We start from the raw sequence: 22,245 nt of genomic DNA on the forward strand, positions 1-22,245 counted from the left end.
GACCTGAAATCCTTGGGTAAAAAGAGAAAGAAAATGCATGATTACTGTGGATAAAAAAAATTTTTGTTACCTCATCTGGGCATCCATCTGGTCTTGGTAATCTTCCATTATTCTTCAGGAGTTCTATCAAATGAAACACAATCATCTGTCCTTGTTTGTCATTGCCAATCATACGCATAAATTCCTGAAACACAAACCCACTTTTCAATGACATATTTTTGGTACATTTAATTTGAAGCAGAATTCTCAATTTCTTCCAGTAAATGGGAAAAATCCCATGTATGTATGTTTCTTTACCTTGAAACTTTTAAAAACAAGACTATTTTAACTTTAAAAACTTCCTTTTCAGTCATACTTCATAAAAGATTGTTAAATGTGGAACCTCTATAATGCCATTTCTGTAACTTTAACACCCTCAACACAAATCCCCTGAAGAAGAATTCAAAACCAGTGAACTAAAAACACACTTTGTTTAACATATCATATCACATTTCAGTTGAAATAAAAAGTTGAATGTAGAAGAGGTCATTTAAAAAATGCAGAATGAGTATTAAAGCATAAATGCAATGGAGAGATGTTCATATGTTTAAATTTCATAAGATTAAAGTCTGAACCATAAGGTAGAGGAATATTTACAATGAACACATTTATTTAAATACAGAAGACTCTTGTATATTGGTAAGAAAAATTGCCAATATAAAAATGGGCAAAGTACACGAGGATACAATGCACACGTGCACATACCCCAAATACCCAATAAATATGTACTCAATCACACTAAAGGCAGAAATGCAAATTAAAATCAAATCGGTACAACTTCTCTCCCATCAATTTGGCAAAACTGCGTGGAAATGTAACAGTCGACACTGACAAATGATAAAATATACACCCCTATGCACAGCTACTGAGAGTCTAATTGAGATAGAGATTTCCTGGAAAGCATTTTGAAATTATCAAAATCTTGTATATATAAGAGCTCATAATGTTTCACATATAATTACATTTTCACTCTAAGATGACAACCAGCGATAAACATAAATATTTATATATAAGGATAGCCACTATGTTCAATGAATGTTATAAGGATGAAAAACGGAAAATGATTGTCCAGAAACTAGGTCCGTATGTTTAAACACCACCAAGAAATTAGAAGTCATGTTTGCAGTAGATATTTATTAACATAGGAAAATGTCCATGTTATAATCTGTAATGAAAAAGTAGGAAAGCAAACTGTACAGTATGAGTTATTTTATAAATAAAACTTTTTAATAAAATTTAATTTTTACATATAAAATTAAAAGAATCCTGAAAGAAAACATATACAGTATTAAAGTGATTACCTCTGAGTAGCTGAATTAGAGATTACTTTCATTTTCTTTTATATACTGTCCTATATTAAAATTATACAATGAATAGAAAAAAATATTACTTTAAAAAGTTTAACATTTGCAATAATTCCTGGGATGAATGAGTTTACTAGCTTTACTAAAAATAATATTAACAGACTATATTAAACAGTACTACAATCCCCACCTTTCAAAACCTCAAGTTAATTTAATGAGTTAGTTTGGGGGTTATTCTGTTGCTTTTTGTGTTATAAATAACCAATAGGAACTCTAAAATAACCCTAAGTTTACTATTACTCTTTGGAAAAGTTTTCTCATGTAAAAAAAAAAAATTGAAAGTAAACAAAAAGCATACTGACCGCTGGTGGGCTTTTACTCTTCTCAATATATGTGAAAAGTTCATAGAGAACCACGCCAAAGCTCCAAACATCTGAAGCCACAGAAAACTTGCTCTCTGTCAGTGATTCTGGTGCATACCTGTAATATATTTAAAAGAGTTACTTGATGTGCCAACTCTTGATTTTACCTGCAAATCACTGGATTTAAAAAAACAAAAAACAAGGTGTACAGAAAAGGGTTAACACATCAGGCCTGAGTTTGCAATCATCAAAAAGGTCTATGGGTTGAATGCTGACACTTGACTGGTCCCTGGGATGTTAGATTCAGGAGGGTTTCCACAATTCCCTAAATGACAGAAGTGGCTTACTGCACCTAAACCATTTCCGTAGACAATACGAGTCTAGAGTTTTGGTATATGCCAGACAGAAATATCTACATGGGTCAGTTCCAATAAAAACTGTGGGCACTGAGTCTCTATTAAGCTTCCTTAGTAGATGACATTTCACACATGTAGTCAGAATTTATTGCTGGGGGAATTGTGTCCCATTTGACTTTACTGGGAGAGGATACTTGAAAACATGTGCTTGGTTTCCTCCAGGCATCACCACAGAGTTTTTTCCTTTTGCTGATTTTGCTTTCCATCCTTCCTCTGTAAGAGTCATAGTCATGCTTATGACTGTATGCTGAGTCCTATGAGTCCTTCCAGTGAGTGATCAAACCTGAGGATGGTCTTAGGAACCACAACACACAAAGATAACTAAAAGCCAAAAAAAAAAAAAAATTTAATTTTGTCTCCTTAACACCAGGGTTAATTGCACAGTACTTTCAAAGAAATGGAAAAAAAAAAAAAACACAAAAAACTGATCTTTACAAGTTAAGCTTAAAATGAAAATGAATCCAAGTAAATATCCTAGGGAGGCGTCCCTGGTGGGTCAGATGGTAAAGGATCTGCCTGCAATGCAGGAGACTAGGGTCTGATCCCTGAGTTGGGAAGATTCCCTGGAGGAGGACATGACAATCCACTCCAGTATTTTTGCTCGGAGAATCCCATGGACAGAGGAGCCTGGCAGGCTGCAGTCCATAGAGTCAAACAGAGTCAGACACAACTGAAGTCACTTGGCACGCATGCAAGTCTCATAGAGAAAAAAGTGCCTTTTAAGCTGGAGAAGACTTGAAGCTATTAACATATAAAACAAATAACTGTTCATCTGAAAGGGGGTGATTAAAAGAGGGAATATAGAAAATAGAAAGTCACATGGGAAAGTGATGTCATCCTTTCCCTTAAGTATTAACACTACTCAAGGAAGAATTTTGGCCAATGGATTATGAACATCATGGTCTACAATGTTTATATTCTGTTTATATTCATTATAGAGAATAATGAAAGATCTGTTTTAAACTGAGATTTAAAATATGAATTATATAAACTGAATCTCTCCTTCAAAATCTCCTTCTCTCCTTCAGTTTCCCCCAAGTTCCTCACTTCCAGAAATCCTTCTCTAACTACTTAAGGTCTTAATGACCTCATGCTACTGAATTTCTATAGTACTTTCAGTCTATACTACACAATTAACCATGTAATGCTCTATTATTTTTATATTTATTTTAAAAATTTACATATTTAGTTATGTTAGTTTTTCCCCACAAATGGAATATAACCTCCTTAAAGAGGAGTACTACTCCCTCAACCTTTGCAAAATATTCTCTTACTTTGGCTTTCATGAAAGCACTCTGTAATTTCTCCCTTCATTTTCACATTACATATGTAAGGATAAATACAAAGGGAAAAAGAAGCCCACGTAGAAAAGGAGGGGAAAGACTCTCTCATTTACTTTAGAAAATTGAGAATTGTGAATTCTCTCTTTGAAATATATGTAAAAGTCTTTTTAAACGCTTTTGCTTAAAAGCCTCTTCCCAGGTTTACATATAGCAATGTCTTTCTCAAGAACCTGGAAACCACCTCTTCAGAATGCAGTTACCAAGGAAGATCATGAGGACTAGTTACTGTTTATCCTGAGAACATATATGGAACGAGTTGAACTGGCTTGGCCATTTCCAAGAGTGAGATTTCTTTCTGTTTTTTTGCAATCTCTTAGCAGACTGCTTATGATGCACATTACTTTCTGGATTAATGTTTACTCAGTAATGAACTGTTTTCTTTCTGTTTTGGGGGAGAGGCTTTCTGGGTTGCAAGGAGATTCGTTTTTAATACCATTTCCCCAGCACGCTCCCTCCTTTTCTCCATTCTCTAAAGTTGGGTTTCCCCCAAGTTCCATCATCAGAGCTTTTCCTCTCTTTCAAAAAATTTCCCTTAGATAGTATCATCCACTTACACACTAAGGTCTCCCAAATTTACAGCCACTTTATCTTTGACATTTCTCTTGTGTTTCAGACTTACTGAAAATTTACACATTAAAGTTCCATAGGCAAAGAGAAATCCAGCCCATCTGTTCAAGATTATTTTGCTTTCTCTGTGCAATCAATGAATGGCCTCAAATCTATCCAACTCCCTAAACTGAAAATCTTAAGAATTATATTTGACTCATCTCTCACTCCAAAGTCGACTGAGTCACTAAGTTTCTTTAGTATGTCTTAGATATGTCTCCAATCAGCCTTCCAATCCAATACTGCCATTACAGTCTTCGGTTAGATCTTTATCTCATAACTAGTACAGAGATCTTCAAACCAGGTGAGGAGTAAGCAGAAAAACATACACATATTTTCCAAGGGGCTCTATAGCAAGAACAGTATAAGGATTTGCCATTAATTCAAAACCCTGCTTTAATAATTAAAAAAAAAAATCTCAAGGAGTTTTATAGTTTCTGGTCTTACATTTAGATCTTTAATCCATTTTGAGTTTATTTTTGTGTATGGTGTTAGAAAGTGTTCTGCTGCTGCTAAGTCGCTGCAGTCGTGTCCAACTCTGTGCGACCCCATAGACGGCAGCCTGCCAGGCTCCCCCGTCCCTGGGATTCACCAGGCAAGAATACTGCAGTGGGTTGCCATTTCCTTCTCCAATGCATGAAAGTGAAAAGTGAAAGTGAAGTCGCTCAGTCATGTCCGACTCTTAATGACCCCATGGACTGCAGCCCACCAGGCTCCTCCATCCATGGGATTTTCCAGACAAGAGTACTGGAGTGGGGTGCCATTGCCTTCTCCGAGAAAGTGTTCTAGTTTCATTCTTTTACAAGTGGTTTACCAGTTTTCCCAGCACCACTTGTTAAAGAGACTGTCTTTAATCCATTGTATATTCTTGCCTCCTTTGTCGAAGATAAGGTATCCATAGGTGTGTGGATTTATCTCTGGGCTTTCTATTTTGTTCCATTGATCTATATACAAAACTCCTAGAGGAGAACATAGGCAAAACACTCTCTGACATAAATCACAGCAGGATCCTTTATGACCGACCTCCCAGAATACTGGAAATAAAAGCAAAAATAAACAAATGGGACCTAGTTAAAATTAAAAGCTTCTGCACAACAAAGGAAACTATAAGCAAGGTGAAAAGACAGCCTTCAGAATGGGAGAAAATAATAGCAAATGAAGCAACTGACAAACAGCTAATCTCAAAAATATACAAGCAACTCCTACAGCTCAATTTCAGAAAAATAAACGACCCAATCAAAAAATGGGCCAAAGAACTAAATAGACATTTCTCCAAAGAAGACATACAGATGGCTAACAAACACATGAAAAGATGCTCAACATCACTCATTATCAGAGAAATACAAATTAAAACCCACAATGAGGTACCATTTCACGCCAGTCAGAATGGCTGCAATCCAAAAGTCTACAAGCAATAAACACTGGAGAGGGTGTGGAGAAAAGGGAACCCTCTTACACTGTTGGTGGGAATGCAAACTAGTACAGCCACTATGGAGAACAGTGTGGAGATTCCTTAAAAAACTGGAAATAGAACTTCCTTATGACCCAGCAATCCCACTGCTGGGCATACACACCGAGGAAACCAGAATTGAAAGAGACACGTGTACTCCAATGTTCATCACAGCACTGTTTATAATAGCCAGGACATGGAAGCAACCTAGGTGTCCATCAGCAGATGAATGGATAAGAAAGTTTTGGTATATATACACAATGGAGTATTACTCAGCCATTAAAAAGAATACATTTGAATCAGTTCTAATGAGATGGATGAAACTGGAGCTGATTATACAGAGTGAAGTAAGCCAGAAAGAAAAACACCAATACGGTATACTAACGCATATATATGGAATTTAGAAAGATGGTAACAATAACCCTGTATGCGAGACAGCAAAAGAGACACAGATGTATAGAACAGTCTTTTGGACTCTGTGGGAGAGGGAGAGGGTGGGATGATTTGGAGAATGGCATTGAAACATGTATAATATCATATAAGAAACGAATTGCCAGTCTAGGTGTGATGAAGGATACAGGATGCTTGGGGCTGGTGCACTGAGACGACCCAGAGGGATGGTACGGGGAGGGAAGAGGGAGGGGGGTTCAGGATTGGGAACACATGTACACCCGCGGTGGATTAATGTTGATGTATGGCAAAAGCAATAAAATATTGTAAAGTAATTAGCCTCTAATTAAAATAAATAAATTTAAAAAAAATCTCAGCAGAAGCATTTTCCCTTAGTTCTTCTTAATACAAACCTACAGGGCAAGCTGTAAGCTAAACAACACTTTTGAACAATAAAAGCAATATAGATGACAATGATTCTTTTAAATGAAATTACATATTTTTAAAAATATGGTGGCTAAATCCTATGGATAAAAGTTATGATTTCTTTCAAATTTAGATTTAGTGTTTACTTTTCAATAAGTTAGTTAAAATATATTCTATCAACTCCTTCTGAAATATTTATGTAAAAATTAGTTGACCTCATTTACTTATATAAAACACTTAATATTTTTACTTGCTACTATGAAAATAAAACAATATGCTAACTATCTGATTAGTTTCTAGCAGTATATAGCTTTCTTTTTCATTAAATGCATAAAATCTTGATCATGATGACAATGATATAGTTTCTGATTTTTATACAAGCTTCTTATTAGTGAATCCCCAAAGTCAAACATCAGGCTTCCCAGGTGGCAATACTGGTAAAGAATTCACCTATCAATGCAGGAGATACAAGAGACATGGGCTGGATCACTGGGTGGGGAAGTGCTGGAGAAGGAAATGGAAACTCACTCCAGTATTCTTGCCTGAAAAATCCCTGGTGAATTACAGTCTACAGGTTGCAAAGAGCTGACACGACTGAGCAGTACAAAGTCAAACATCAGAATTCAATTTCCTTAAAACATTTATTTGCTGAAGGAGTAATAGGCTTTTTACCATATGCCTTACCTCATAAAACATAATCTTAATGATATTTTATTCTGTATTATGTATTAGGAAATTAAGTAATGAGAAGTGGTTTATCTTAATTGTTTAATAATGAAATTAATTGTACTAAATATACATCATCTTAAGCTTATCCTGCCCTGGAGGAGGGCACGGCAACCCACTCCACTATCCTCACCTGGAGGATCCCACAGATGGAGGAGCCTGCACTCCTCCTCTGGAGAGGAAGGCTACAGTCCACGAGGTAGCAGAGTCGGATACGACTGATGCGACTTAGCATGCACGTAAGCTTATCCTGACTTCCTTTGTGACTAATCTTTCCAGATATTCAGGAAGAAATACAGGGCCCAAAGCTTTAGGGGCTTTCTTTATGATAAGAATATAAAGTTAGGTATGAAAGTGAATATTTAAAATTAGAAAAGAAAGACTCTCAAAAGGAAGGAACTCTGATAGATATGCCTTGTTAGGCTTCATTGTAAACTTGTCTCTCTGCACATGTGTTCTATAGTTTATAATGATTTTTTTAAAAGCAGTATTTCATAACATTAATTACTTGAACTGAAAAATGAACTAAAGTTTTTTCTGTCAGAAAATAAGTGTATTTGTTTATGAGGCCTGGTATTGCTAAGCAGACTGAATGAAGGACATTCTTCATTAAGTGACTCAATCTTTGAGACAGTGCAAGGGATTGCCATATTTAAATCATGTATTTAAAAATGACAGAATGTTATTTAAAATACTGTATCAAAATTAATATTCTGTTTTTTAACTTTTTATAAATGTATAAACAAGATGCCTCTACATGAGAGTAATACCATGATTTGAATTAATTTGGAAAAAAATTTTTGGCATACTTCCCAGAAACTGAGAAAATTAAAGACCCTAATGACTGGGTAGTAAATCCACTTCTGAAAATCAAGTGGGTTTAATTCTTTGTTTTCTATGAAATTGAAAACAGAATGGATCTAATGAAATTGCCAGCTAACAAATTCTATTGGTAGATCACTGTATACTGTTTTGCTTATCACAAGTCACAAACGTGGATGACACTGTTATAACAAAACTTCCATTCCCATCTCATTTACACAAAAAAGTTTTCTCTGTGTTTACAAAAACAAAAGTAAACTTGGAATTTATGTTGAATCTGGTCCCATTATACAAGTAAATAATATCTATCTAAGGCTGTATGGACTAGTTGGAGGGGGATTTTTAAAGAACTAGTCAAATTACTAATCCAAATTAATAATTCACTTATATTGCATTGGAAATTGCACCCTGACAGTAACTTCAATGATAGTTCAATCCAGACGAGAAAAAAAAACATGAATAGTTTTGTGGTCACGGGAAATTTAAAATTAATTCAATTTATATATGTATTTTGGTTACAAAGGAGATTATCAAGATATATTCCAAGTGCAAAATAAAATACATTAAGCAGAATTCTGAGAAGGGTGGTGTAAACATAATTTTAAAGAGAAAAAGGAATAACAAAGTTTCTATCAAAAAGAAAGTCTCTTCCTATACCTTTTTAAGTGGTGACAATCTGTATCAAGTTGCTGTGGCATTTGGATTTCACTGTATACCTCTAAAGGATTGACACACCTTGTATTAATGTCATTATTTATAATACTTTACAAAATATTTACAATCATATAAAATTTTTAAATGTTTCATAAAGAATATAGCTTTTGATGAGCTTCCCTGGTAGCTCAGATGGTAAAGCGTCTGCCTACAATGCGGGAGACCCAGGTTTGATCCCTGGGTCAGGAAGATCCCCTGGAGAAGGAAATGGCAACCTGTGACAATCTGTATCAAGTTGCTGTGGCATTTGGATTTCACTGTATACCTCTAAAGGACTGATACATCTTGTATTAATGTCATTATTTATAATACTTTATAAAATATTTACAACCATATAAAATTTTTAAATGTTTCATAAAGAATATAGCTTTTGATGATTCTTTCAATGGGTATATATGCACAAAGGGTTTCAAAATCAACAACCTAGATACCTGAAAAAGTTGTCTAGTCCTCTCTGCTGTTAGCCTCTCCTTAATACAATGCATCCTCTATACCTCCAGTTCTGGTGTGAAGTCCCCTATACACTAAAAAATTACTGATGTGCCCCCAAAGCTTTTGTTTATGAGGGTTGTATCTACTAATATTTACTATATTAGATTTCAAAACCAAGGAGACATAAAAGTATCATTAAAAATAACAATAAACCCAGTAATACTAGCATAAATAATATTTTTATAAAAAATATTTTCTAAAACAACAAATATTGTATTTAGAGTATTATGTTTTACACTTTTGCAAATTTCTTTAATGTTGGTTTAATACACCTTTTTTGCACCTGATTTTTTTTTAATTTTTATATGATTTTTAAAGGTTTATACCATTTACAGTTAGTACAAAATATTAGCTATATTCTCCATGTTGAACAAATATACCCCTGTAACTTATCTTACATCCAGCAGTTTGTACCTCCCATTCGGCCACCCCCATAATGTCCTTTCCTACTTGTAACCACTAGTTTACTCTCTGTATCTGAGAGTCTGCTTCTTTTTTTGTTATATTCTCTAGTTTGTTGTATTTTTGATTCCAAATATAAGTGATATCATACAGTATTTATCTTTCTCTGTCTGACCCTCTAAATTCACCCATGTTGTTGCAAATGTCAAAATTTCATTATTTTTTAAGGCTAAGTAGTATTCCATTGTATGTGTATGTACATAAAATTGCATCATCTGTGTATATATCTATGTATACATAAAAGAGATTCATTTCAGAAGTAAAGACACACACAGACTAGACGGAAGGAAAATATATTTATAAATACACATTTATACATACATAGGAGCACCAAAATATATAAAGCAAATATTATCAGACCTTAAGGGAGAAATTAAAAGCAATACAATAAGAACAGTAGGGGACTTTAACACCCTACTTACAGCAGTTGATAGATCATTCACAGAAAAATCAGTAAGGAAACAGCTGGCCTTAAATGACATATTAGGTGAGATGGAGTTCAAAGGTATGTACAGAATACTCATTCTTCTAAGATGCACATGGAATATTCCAAGATAGATCACATATTAAGCCACAAGTTGCCTCAATAATTCAACAAGACTGAAATCATATCAACCATCTTTTCCAACTATAATGGTATGAAATTAGAGATCACGATAAGAAAATTGGAAAACTACAAAAATATGAAGATTAAACAGCATGCAGTGGTTAAGAATCCACCTTGCAATACAGGCGACATTGGTTCAATTCCTTGTCTGGGAAGACTGCATGTGCCATGGGACAACTAGGCCCATGTGCCACAACTACTGAGTCCACGCTCTACAGCCTACAAGCTGCAGCTACTGAGCCCCTGTACAACTACTGAAGCCTGCACACCCTAGAGCCCATGCTATCCAACAAGAGAAGCCACCACAATAGAAGCCAGGGCACTACAATTAGAAAACAGCCCCTGCTAGCTGCAACTAGAGAAAGCTGGTGCACAGCAACAGAGATCCAGTGCAGCCCAAAAGAATAAACATAAAATTTTAAAAATAAACAACATGCTACTAAACAACTAATAGATCAATGAAGAAATCAAAAGAGAAAAATAAAATCCAAAAACAAATGAAAACAGAAATAAAGCATACCAAAATCTACTGAATGCACCAAAAGTAGTTCTAGGAAGGAAGCTCGTAACAATACAGGCCTACCTCAAGAAACAAGAAAAATCTCACAAACAATCTGAATTTACACCTAAAGTAACTAGAAAAACAAGATCAAAGTCCAAAGTTATTAGAAGGAAGGAAATAACAGAAATGAGGGCAGAAATAAAGACTGAAAATGGCAGAAAGTGAAGAGGAACTGAAGAGCCTCTTGATGAAAGTGAAAGAGGAGAGTAAAAAGCTGGCTTAAAACTCAACATTCAAAAAACTAAGATCATGGCAACTGGTCCCATCACTTCTCGGCAAATAGATGGTGAAACAATGGAAACAGTGACAGATTTTATTTTCTTAGGCTCCAAAATCACTGGATGGTGACTGCAGCCATGGTATTAAAAGATGCTTGCTCTTTGGAAGAAAAGCTATGACCAACCTAGGTAACTAGTAAAGTTCTGCACTCAATATGTCAGCAACTTTGAAAAACTCAGCAGTGGCCACAGGACAGGAAAAAGTTGATCTTCACCCCAGTTCCCAAGAAGCAGACTACTAAAGAATGCTCTAACTACCAGACAACTGCACTCATTTCCCATGCTAGCAAGTTAGTGTGTTAGTCGCTTAGTCGTGCCCAACTCTTTGCAACCCCATGGAGGATGAGTTACAAGCTGTAATCAAGATTGCCGGGAGAAATATCAACAACTTCAGATATGCAGATGATAATACCACTTTAGTGGCAGAAAGCAAAGAGGAACTAAAGAACCTCTAAAGAGGAGAATGAAAAAGCTGGCTTAAAACTCAGTATTACAAAACCAAGATCACAGCATCTGATCTCATTACTTCATGGCAAATAGAGAAGGGGAAAGGTGGAAGCAGTGACAGATTTCCTCTTCTTGGGCTCTAAAATCACTGCAGATGGTGACTGCAGCCATGAAATTAGAAGATGCTTGCTTCTTGGAAGAAAGCTATAACAAACCTAGACAGTATATTAAAAAGGAAGGACATCAGTTTGCTGACTAAGGTCCATATAGTCAAGGCTATGGTCTTTCCAGTAGTCATGTATGGATGTGAGAACTGGACCATAAGGAAGGTAGAGCGCCAAAGAATTGATGCTTTCAAACTGTGGTGCTGGAGAAGACTCTTGAGAGTCTCATGGACAGCAAGGAGACCAAACAAGTCAATCTTAAAGCAAAGAGATCAAAATCAATCAGCTTTGAACACTCACTGGAAGGACTGAGGCTGAAGCTGAAGCTCTAGTGTTTTGGTCACCTGAGGCGAACAGCTGACTCATTGGAAAAGTCCCTGAAGCTAGGAAAGATTGAGGGCAGAAGGAGAAGAGGGCATCAGAGGATGAGATAGCTGGATGGCATCACCGATACAATTGACATGAATTTGGGCAAACTCCGGGAGATGGTGAAGGACAGGGAAGCCTGGTGTGCTACAGTCCATGGGGTCGCAAAGAGTCAGACACAACGCAGCTACTGAACAACAACAACAGCACTCAAAGCAATCTACAGATCTAATGCAGTTCTTATCAAAATTTCACAGAACTAGAAAAAATTCTAAAATTTGTATGAAACTACAAAGATCCTTTGAGAAAGGGAAAAACCTTGATAAAGAAGAACAAAGCTGGAGGTAGCATGGAGAAAGAACAGTTCTCCAATAAATGGGGTTGAGAAAACTGCACAGATACATGCAAAAGAATGAAATTACACCATTATCTTACACCACATATAAAAATTAACATCAAAACAGATTAAAACCTTGAATGTTTGACCTAAAACCATAAAATTCCCAGTGAAAAACACAGGGAATAACTTCATTGATTATTATTATAAATATGTAAATGACAAACTACTAAAAATAAAGTTTGAAGTTTGTGCTCTAAAACTTCATTTTATGGTACTAAAACATACTCACCAGAATATGGGACTTTCACCAGGCTCTTTCACTTTGTAATACTCTTTGTCTTGTGGCAAGACTTTGGTTAATCCAAAATCTCCTATTTTAACTCTGTTTTCATTCTCCACTAATATATTCCTTGTCGCCAGATCTCTGTGGATATACCTTTTTGTACCAAGATATTCCATGCCCTATGGATAAAATAACATTTTTCTTTTAGCCAGCTTTATAAACGTAAACAATTTAGTCTTCTGCTTATCTACTCCCTTAATTATCTAAGGAAAATTCTAGAGAAAATAGAAAAAAATATATTATTTCTTAATAATTACTTCAACGTATGCTCTTTATTTGGGCTTCCCTGGTGGCTCAGATGGTAAAGAATCCACCTGTGATACAGGAGACCTAGGTTCAATCCTTGGGTCAGGAAGATCCCCTGGAGAAGGGAATGGCTACCCACTCCAATATTCTTGCCTAGAGAAACCCATGAACAAAGGAGTCTGGCGGGCTATAGTCCATGGGGTTGCAAAAGAGTCAGACATGACTGAGCAACTAAGCACAAACTCTCTTCATTTATAACAAATAGCCAGGATATTAGGTACCTTGCATATCTGAGATGTGTACTGCAGAAGTTTTTTATGATCTATCCGTTCTTTATGTTTTTGGAGATAGTCTCGTAAACTTCCATATGGTAAATACTCCATAATTAATCTTAGATTATGCCGGCCTATTAACACACAAATGAGAACGTAATGTTTTATTCTGTCATGTTTTATTGATGAACTAATGTAAGATAACTGTATGAATGACCTAAAGAGATATAAAATCTGAGTCTAAGATGACAAAATCTGATTATAAATTAAAGGTCATGTGGTAGTTAGGAACACTAACTTTCTGAATCAAAATGGTCTGAACAGAAAGTTTTAGAAATACTTATGTTTTAATCTCCTGTAACCATTTATGCAAATCAAAATAAGCTGATGAGAAAACTTACTTTCTCTTCATCTATACTGAATAAAAAGGATCTAATTAAAAAATAATATTTTCATAGAAAATATGAACAATTTATTTAGAAATGATATTCCCTTGGTATGCTAAAGCAAAAATGGTAACCATCATCCTCAGTGAAAAGAATGATCAGCCAAGTAATCAAGGATTTCCTGTAGTTACAGCCCACCAACACCAAACACAATCTCCAGTCATACAGAATGTTCCTTCTCTGGGCACTGGAATATTTTAAGTCCAGATCTTGAGACATCATATGTTTCTATTACCCACTATGCCAAACACATATCCTAAATTCAAAAAAAGTATCAACGGGCAACATACCAGCACTGTAGCAGACTCCTTTGTACTTTACAATGTTGTCATGCTGCAAGGATTTAAGGATTTCAATTTCTCTTTCAAAGTCTCTGAGGTGCTCTTCAGTACTGTGCTGGAGCTTTTTCACAGCCACCACCTCCCCAGTATTGTCTTGTAGAGGGTCATACCGGCACATCTCCACACTCCCAAAATTACCCTTAAACAACACATATCACATTAAGATAGAAATCTCAAATTTTCTAGAAAAATTACTGATTCTGATTATTTCAGCAGCTAGAATTAGAAGATGTATCTCTAAACTCACATTAAATAACTTTCAGAAAAAGGAGACAATATTTTAGTAGGTGTGTAGTAAGCCTAAATATTTAATTTCTCCAAAAGGAATTAGAGGCTGAAATATAAACAACTTCAAAAAAGCATTATAACAAATAATAAACATTATTTTTTAAGATAAGCCAAAGGAATGCCAGGGAATTTCTAAATTTCTGTCACTAACTTCCAGGAAGAACTTTTCTTTTTCACAATATAGACTTTGATATCACTGTCAGTGAGCTGTATGGAATAAGGGTCTGTTATGGACTGAATGTCCTTGTCCCATCCCCTCAAATTTGTATGATAAAGCCCTAACCCCAGCGTGGTGGAGACAGGGCCTCTGAAGAGGTAATAAAGGTTAAATAAGGTCATAAGAGTGAGGCCTTCATCCTGTAAGGCTAGTGCCATTACAAGCAGAGGAAGAGACACCAGTGCTGTCTGCCGCATGAGGACACAGTGAGAAAGTTGCCATGTGGCAAGCTAAGAAGAGAGCCTTCACCAGAAATTGAACCCTACTGGAACCTTGATCTTAAGACTTATCTCGAGAACCTTGAGGAAAAAAATGTCTGCTGCTTAAGCCAAGGTCATGCTGTGTCATTGGTAGCTTCTGTGATTATCTCCCAATATTCTCTACATTCTGATATTCAAGCTCTTTTAAAATCCCTTTCCTTTGAGTGTAGGCTATAAACTCATTTATAGTAAACATTAACTGAAAGTGAAAGACTGAAGGCAGGAGGAGAAGGGGACGACAGAGGATGAGATGGTTGGTGATGGACAGGGAAGCCTGGCGTGCTGCAGTCCATGGGGTCACATAGAGTTGGACACAACTGAGCAACTGAACTGAACTGACAGTGAACAGAATATGGCAAGAGTGAGAAGATGCCATGCCTGAGATAAGGATATAAAAAGACTATGGCTTTGATCTTGGGTGTTTGCTCTCAGCTCCCATGTTGTGAGGCAGCCTGTGGAGAGGCCCATGTAAGTGAGCTAGGAAGCAGATATTCTGAGGCCTATCAATAGCCATGTGACAAGCCTGAAAGTCAGTCTTTCCCTAGTTAAGCTTTCAAATGAAACTGCAAGACCTGGCTGACACCTTGGTTGCAGTCTTTAGAGAGACCCTGCACTAGAATCATCCAGCTAAGTTGCTCCCAGATTCCTGACTCACCTAATAAATGTTTTGTTTTGTTTTTTCCCCAGCTGTTAAGTTTCAGGGTAATTTGTTGCACAGCAATATATAATGAATATACCAAATACCTAGACTTATTTTTGTCATTGCTACACTCTCTGAAACATTTTCAAGAATATTTTACAAAGGATGACATCAAAGTATTAATAAAACTAAGCCAATGTATAATATAACCCCCGATGTTTAGCTCTGGCAAAACTGGATCAGAACATTTAGTTTAGATTCAATACCTAAGTGAGGCCTTCACATTGCATCCATGCCAAAAATCCAGTTCACAAGGTCACATGGTACAGAACCCTATACTACCAAGCTTAGAGGAAGAATGAGGGCTTACCACTATGATTGGACCTACTAAGAAGTAAGCCTTTTCTATCTTACTTAAAATATAGGTTGGTGCAAAAGTAATCGTGGTTTTGCATTGAACTCTGCTGTTTGATATTGGAATACATTCTTAAACAAATGTGATTATGTTATACATCATTTTAAGGCACATTTCTCGCTTTATGGCATTTTGCTAGTGACTTACTACTTGACATTTATTTTATATTTATTTTAGACTAGGGAAATGATGTTAGACAAAAAACAAATTTGAGCAATTCAAAATAGGTGATAAAGCAGAGAAGACCATTCGCAACATCAACAATGCATCTGGCCCAGGAACTGCTAACAAATGTATAGTGCAGTGGTGGTTCAAGAAGTTTGGCAAAGGAGTTGAGAGTCTTGAAGATGAGGAGCACAGTGGCTGGCCATCGGAAGTTGACAACGACCAATTCAGAGGATCATCAAAGCTGATCCTCTTACAACTACACAAAAAGTTGCCAAAGAATATTCTATGGTCATTCAACATTTGAAGCAAACTGGAAAGGTGAAAAAGCTGGGTGCCTCATGAGCTAACCACAAATCAAAAAAATCATCACTTTGACGTGTTGTCTTCTCTTATTCTATGCAACAATGAAATCGATCTGACTGTGACATGCAATGAAAAGTGTATTCTATACAACCAGTGACAACCAGCTCAGTGGCTGGACTGAGAAGAAGCTCCAAAGCACTTCCCAAAGCCAAACTTTGGGAGGTTTGGTAAAAGGTTTTGACAAAAAAGGTCATGATCACTGTTCGGTGATCGGCTGCTTGTCTGATCCACTATAGTTTTCTGAACCCTGGCAAAACCATTCCATCTGAGAAGTATGCCCAACAAATGGATAAGATGCACCTAAAACTGCAATGCTTGAAGCCAGCACTACTCAACAGAAAGAACCCCAATTCTTCTCCATGACAACACTCAACCACACACGACACAACAAATGCTTCAAAAGCTGAATGAATCGCACTACTAAGTTCTGCCTCATTCTCCATATTCAGCTGACATCTCGCCAACTGACTACCACTGCTTCCAGCATCTCAACGATTTTTTGCAGGGAAAATGCATTCCAAAAGTCAGTCGAATCCTGAAACACAGATTTTTATGCTACAGGAATAAACAAACTTATTTCTCATTGGCAAAAATGTGCTGATTATAATGGTTCCTATTTTGATTAATAAAGATGTGTTTGAGCCTAGTTACAATGGCTTAAAATTCACAGTCTGAAACTACAATAACTTTTTTACCAGCCTAATATGTAGGCTATGCCTGACTGTGTGACCTTTCAGAAGAGAGAAACTGTCTGCTAGTAAACATGCCTTCTCCAGTCAATATCTGGACTCTGAATGAGCAAGCAGATTAATTATTTCTTCCTTAGGTGACTAAAAAAGGAGGCTGGTGGAAAGGTTTATTAATTGTTCTTTTCTCTATCTCATAAGTAAAGTGCCCTCTACCAAGAAAGAATCTCATGGTCAAATTAATTGGGAAAAATATAGCTTAATTTATCCTCCTCTTGAAAATGTTCAATGCACAGTACATGTTAAAGGTTCCAACAAAATTTTCAGTAAAGACAGCTATTTAACACGGCATTTCCCCAAAACCTGAAAACTAAACCTTTTCTCTACAAACACCTTTTTTAAAAACCTTTTATTTTATACTGAAGTATAGTTGATTGATAATGCTGTGCTCGTTTTAGGTGTAGAGCAAAGTGATCCAGTTATATATATACACGTATCTGTTCTTTTTTCCAATTCTTTTCTCATTTAGGTTGTTATAAAATATTGAGCAGAGTTTCTTATGTTATATAGTAGGTACTTGCTGGTTATACAAACACTCTAAAACTCTGTGGAAAGTGAACTTTAGAGAAAAGTCTTTTCTCCCCTAAATAAAATGTTTTGTGATTACACTTCAATTATTTAAAAATCTTCTGACACCTTACCTTGCCAAGTTGCTGTAGAAATTTCAAGTGTCTTTCTTCAAATTGTGTAGGGTCTCGGTCTTCAAAAGCACCAGAAAATCCGAGGGCACCTATTCTCATATTTGGTAACATGTCATTTTCTGTTAATAGTTCATAATCTGGAGAAATAAATAACATTTCTACCATAATCTGGCAAATCCATTCTCTGGGTTAAAATTATTCTTATTCAGGCTGACCAAAATAGTCATAATGAGTTAGAAACACTAAATACAAATTGATACAAGGCAACTCTAAACATTTAGATTGTTAATGGAAGCCTTGAATTATAACTCATAATTGGACAGGTTTTTGGTAAAGATTTTTGCAAAGGATAAACAAATACTTTCCAAAATAGGCAGTTTTAGTATTTATAAAGTAAGTTTGTATGCCGATTTTTGTGGCAAGAAGAGCAAGTAGTATTGGAACAGAAAATATTTATGGGTCAGACACATGTATATTTAGCTAAGTTTTTTAAGGAGGAGAGGACAAACAAAAATCTACTTCATGTTTACAAAATTAATCAGCCATATGTGAGAGCTAGTTTAAAAAACAAAGAATTGTTTATAAAAAATCAAATAAGCTTCTCAGTGTACTACTCATTAACTAGCAAACTAAAGTGAGGTTATTAAAGGGTAAAAGCCTTTTATGAAAATACTTCACAATCAATGAGACTAGAATACATATAAGGTAGAAAAAGTCATATGAATGTAAGAAATTAAGCAGGTCTAAAAGACATCAGGGAACTTCCCAGAGGGGGATTACAAAATTAGTAAGGATTTATTAAATACATCATTAAGATTGCTCCAACAGTACATACCTGGAGTAAACAAACTATTAAGATCTCTTATAATGGCTCTGAAAGAAGGTCTAAAATCTGGTTCATAATCCATGCAATTATTAATAAGATTTGCTAATTCTGTCCACTTTGGTGCAGGAAGCTGGTGCCTATCTTCATAAAATTGTAGTTTCTATAATTAAAGAACCACATGTTGAGAATAAATTATAAATGCAATTATCAACCTTTTTTAACATAAAATGGGCTAAAGAATATCAAATAATATGAAAGAAATATTAGGGATCACAAAGTAATTACAACTTCACTGTTTATATAAACTTACTCTTTGAGAATCCAAAGCACTCAGCGGCTTATCTCCTCCACTACAGATTTCCCACAATGTGGTACCAAAACTCCATTTGTCTGTTGCCAGGTTTAGATTTTTAGGATTTTCAATGCATTCAGGTGGTACCCATGGTATTCTCTCCTGCAGGACTTTTAAATGAGTAAAAAAAAAAAGCTTAAATAACTCCCTTAATAAAACAATTCTTATATATGTTAATAATTTCACACAAATTGGAATAATCAAATCATTTTAATTTGCCTGGGGGAGGGGGTATGTTCATGCATATACACATGCTTAAGGGCCAGAAGGGACCTTTGAGATCACCTAATTCAATATCTCAGCTTTAACAATGCCAACATTAAGACCCATAATGACTGAATAATTTGCCCAAAGTTATACAATTTGTTAATAGCACAGAATTAGTTACTGTACAATGAATCCTGGATCGACTAAATTTTTCATTAAACCATAGTGTTTCAACTACTGCCCCGTTCTCTCTACCCTTTCCTAATAGCTATGCATTCACAATATTTTTTTCCCCATAAATTTTTTCCCAAATTGCTTCTTGATATACTTTTTACTTCTTTACAATGTATAAACAATAAAGGTAATGTTAACATCATTTCAATCTGTACTAACGACTCAATAGTAGTGACTATTCTAACCTGCAGATGAAAAACAAGGGCCAACAGGCAAACAAATGATTAAATTATACCAAGATATTCTTGGCACAATATTGATATACATAGGTTCTGCCCAGAACATGGAATCTTCCAAGTTAATTTTTTGATGTCTTTGATCCCATCAGAAAAATGGTATTCACAAAAGGAGGGAACACTTTAACTTTACCTTCTGGTATTCTGGCATAGACAGAATGATAGAAGATAGATATACAGAAGTAAACAGGTATGTAAATAAGTAAATAAATAAATAAGAATGATAAACTGTTGCATCTTTTGGTATATTGTGGTAAAGCAATGTGAATATTTCTGGTGCATAATTAAGAGATGTAAGAGTACAGAGTCCTTTCTCCTTCATACGAATATATATTCTCTTTCTTCACATTCCGCTCCGAACGGCAAAATCCCCAAGTATCAAATCTAAATTCCTATAACATTTTCTGCCCTATAGTCCCTGTCCTCACTGTCATATAAAGGTACAGAGTTCAACTATAATTAGCTCAAAAAAGAAAACATGCATCAATGTACAAAAGTTGATAAATCTGGATTCTAAATGTAGAGCATTCAATTAGAGAAATTAGCTGATTCAATGAAACACAATTACAACACTATTTGGACCAAAAAAAACTCCTCTTTGACTGAAATTTTTAATTTTGTTAAGGATGTTACCAACACAAAAGAAAAGTAAAAGAAGTCATAATTAGCTGAATAATGAAACAAAATAAAAATTTCAAACTAGAAATATTTCTTCTCAAAATTTTATTTAATGACTAAAGATAAAAAAATTTAGAAAATTTACTTGTGATTCAAAGAATGATATTAAAAAATTCACAATAAAACTGGATAAAACCTGACATTTCATACTTAATTAGGGATTAAAACTGCTTCAAAAAATCACTTTACAGTTCGGAAACATAAGAAAGGAGAAATAGACAAGAGTCTAAGATGTAACTATAATTTAGGTTGCTGAAAATGGTAACTAAATTTATTAAGCAAGAATATGTCAATAAAATAGTGTTTGAGAAAAATTAACAGCATGATTTTTATGCCTCTTTCCAAGCAAAGGTTAATGAAGTTAAATTTGATTCCTGTAGAACTTACTGTCTTTTGGCAAAACTGTAATACTAATGCCAGGATCACTAAGTTTGATGAAAGGAGGATTTCCTGTCTTCCTGTCTTCTTCTCTGATAAGAAGAACATTTTTGGCGCACACATTCCCATGAATAAGGGTTTTTTCTTCCTATTAAAATTAATTGCATAAACATTCAAATATTAATCCACAAATTTTGAGCACTTAGTATGTCCAGGGCCTCCAAATGGATTTAAAAAACAAAAATTAAGTAAACATTAATTTCAAGGTACACTTTGAGAAAATAAAAGGAAATTTTATAGCAGCACTGTGCTTCCTATTTTACATTTTAAACAAAATAATACTCTATACCCATGATAAAACAAATACTTACTTTTATCATTTTTACAGGCTATTTTATTTAATTATTAATTTATTTTTTGCCACACTCAGCAGCATATGGGATCTTAGTGCCCTGACCAGAGATTGGACCTGTACCCCCTGCTTGGAAGTGCTAAGTCTTAACCACTGGACTGCCAGGGAAGTCTCTGAAAAATTAATATTTTTAAAACTACGTTATGCCAGTTCACTTTATGAATCTGAGATTTTAAACTGTTATGTATTGTGGATAGCAGCTGACACAAGAAATATTGTTTCTGTTCAGTAGGTGCACTCTGAAGAATCTGATTACCGGCTGACTCTCTAGTATTTTGCTTTTCTGACAATATCATTTTCTCAGTGGACATAATTTCCAATTACCTACAAATATCGTAAGAAGGCACTTTCTATAGGATTTTTATGCTGTCCATAGTGCTTTTTTTTAAAAAATAATTTTTCATTAAAGGCAAGGTACACAAACTACAGATTATCCTTCAGCAGTTCTAAGAGATTGATGGAATGACAATACTACTTATTTCAAAATTTATTTCATATAAATATACACCTAAAATAATCCCTTTCCCCAAGTGACACAGATTATTTTAAATAACTCAGCATCTATAGACTTATTTCTTGTTCCCAGGTCAAGATCCTTTCACACTGCTTCATAATGTAAAACAGTAAGTTGACAAAAGAATATACTACTTACTAGAAAATGCATGGCCCATGCCAACTGTTTAGCCACTTCAAGTTTCCATAATATATTTATAGAATTTTTATTCTTTTTCAGGTATGTATCTAGTGATCCAAATTTTACAAATTCCTGAACCAGAATATCTGCATTAAAATATAATAATAGTAAGGCTAAAGTATAATATAATGAAAAATATAGAATTTTAAACTTTTATAAATATATTTATAGTTATATGTGAGTATTATAGGTAAAGAAATTAAATTACATGAAATACAATAATTTAAAGAAAGCATAACAGGTATATACTACTGCATTTTGGGGTTTTAGTTTATTCACAACAGTAAGAGGTAGAAATCTAAATAATTATATATAAACACAATATCATATATAGAATGAATCTCAAATCATGACTCTGCTTCAACTAATATTAAAATTAGTTTTCATAGGTACATAACAATTTTTGGTGACAAAAGTCACCTTTGGATCTTGCTGGGTGACTAACACAAATGTTACGAAAGTTTTGTTGTCCATGGTTAATTTGGAGAATAATTCATACATTAATAATAAAGAATTTACTGCAGAG

At 34.9% G+C, this 22,245-nt stretch overlaps 1 protein-coding gene across 2 annotated transcripts in view; it reads right to left on the minus strand.

Moving 5' to 3' along the window:
- Positions 1-22,245, minus strand: part of LOC120860228 (tyrosine-protein kinase JAK2-like) — a 119,062-nt gene that overhangs the window by 3,069 nt on the left and 93,748 nt on the right. For both annotated transcript variants that reach the window (XM_040236013.1, XM_040236012.1), the window contains exons 15-24: positions 21,678-21,805; positions 20,623-20,761; positions 18,839-18,990; positions 18,538-18,688; positions 17,703-17,839; positions 13,914-14,103; positions 13,187-13,311; positions 12,606-12,778; positions 1,706-1,823; positions 71-184 (exon numbers count right to left, since the gene is read on the minus strand). In XM_040236013.1, coding sequence (XP_040091947.1) covers positions 71-184; positions 1,706-1,823; positions 12,606-12,778; positions 13,187-13,311; positions 13,914-14,103; positions 17,703-17,839; positions 18,538-18,688; positions 18,839-18,990; positions 20,623-20,761; positions 21,678-21,805 — 1,427 coding nt within the window. The remainder of the gene's footprint in view (positions 1-70; positions 185-1,705; positions 1,824-12,605; positions 12,779-13,186; positions 13,312-13,913; positions 14,104-17,702; positions 17,840-18,537; positions 18,689-18,838; positions 18,991-20,622; positions 20,762-21,677; positions 21,806-22,245) is intronic.

This window comes from Oryx dammah, unplaced genomic scaffold (genome assembly GCF_014754425.2).
Source record: "Oryx dammah isolate SB20612 unplaced genomic scaffold, SCBI_Odam_1.1 HiC_scaffold_11050, whole genome shotgun sequence".
NCBI lineage: Eukaryota > Metazoa > Chordata > Mammalia > Artiodactyla > Bovidae > Oryx > Oryx dammah.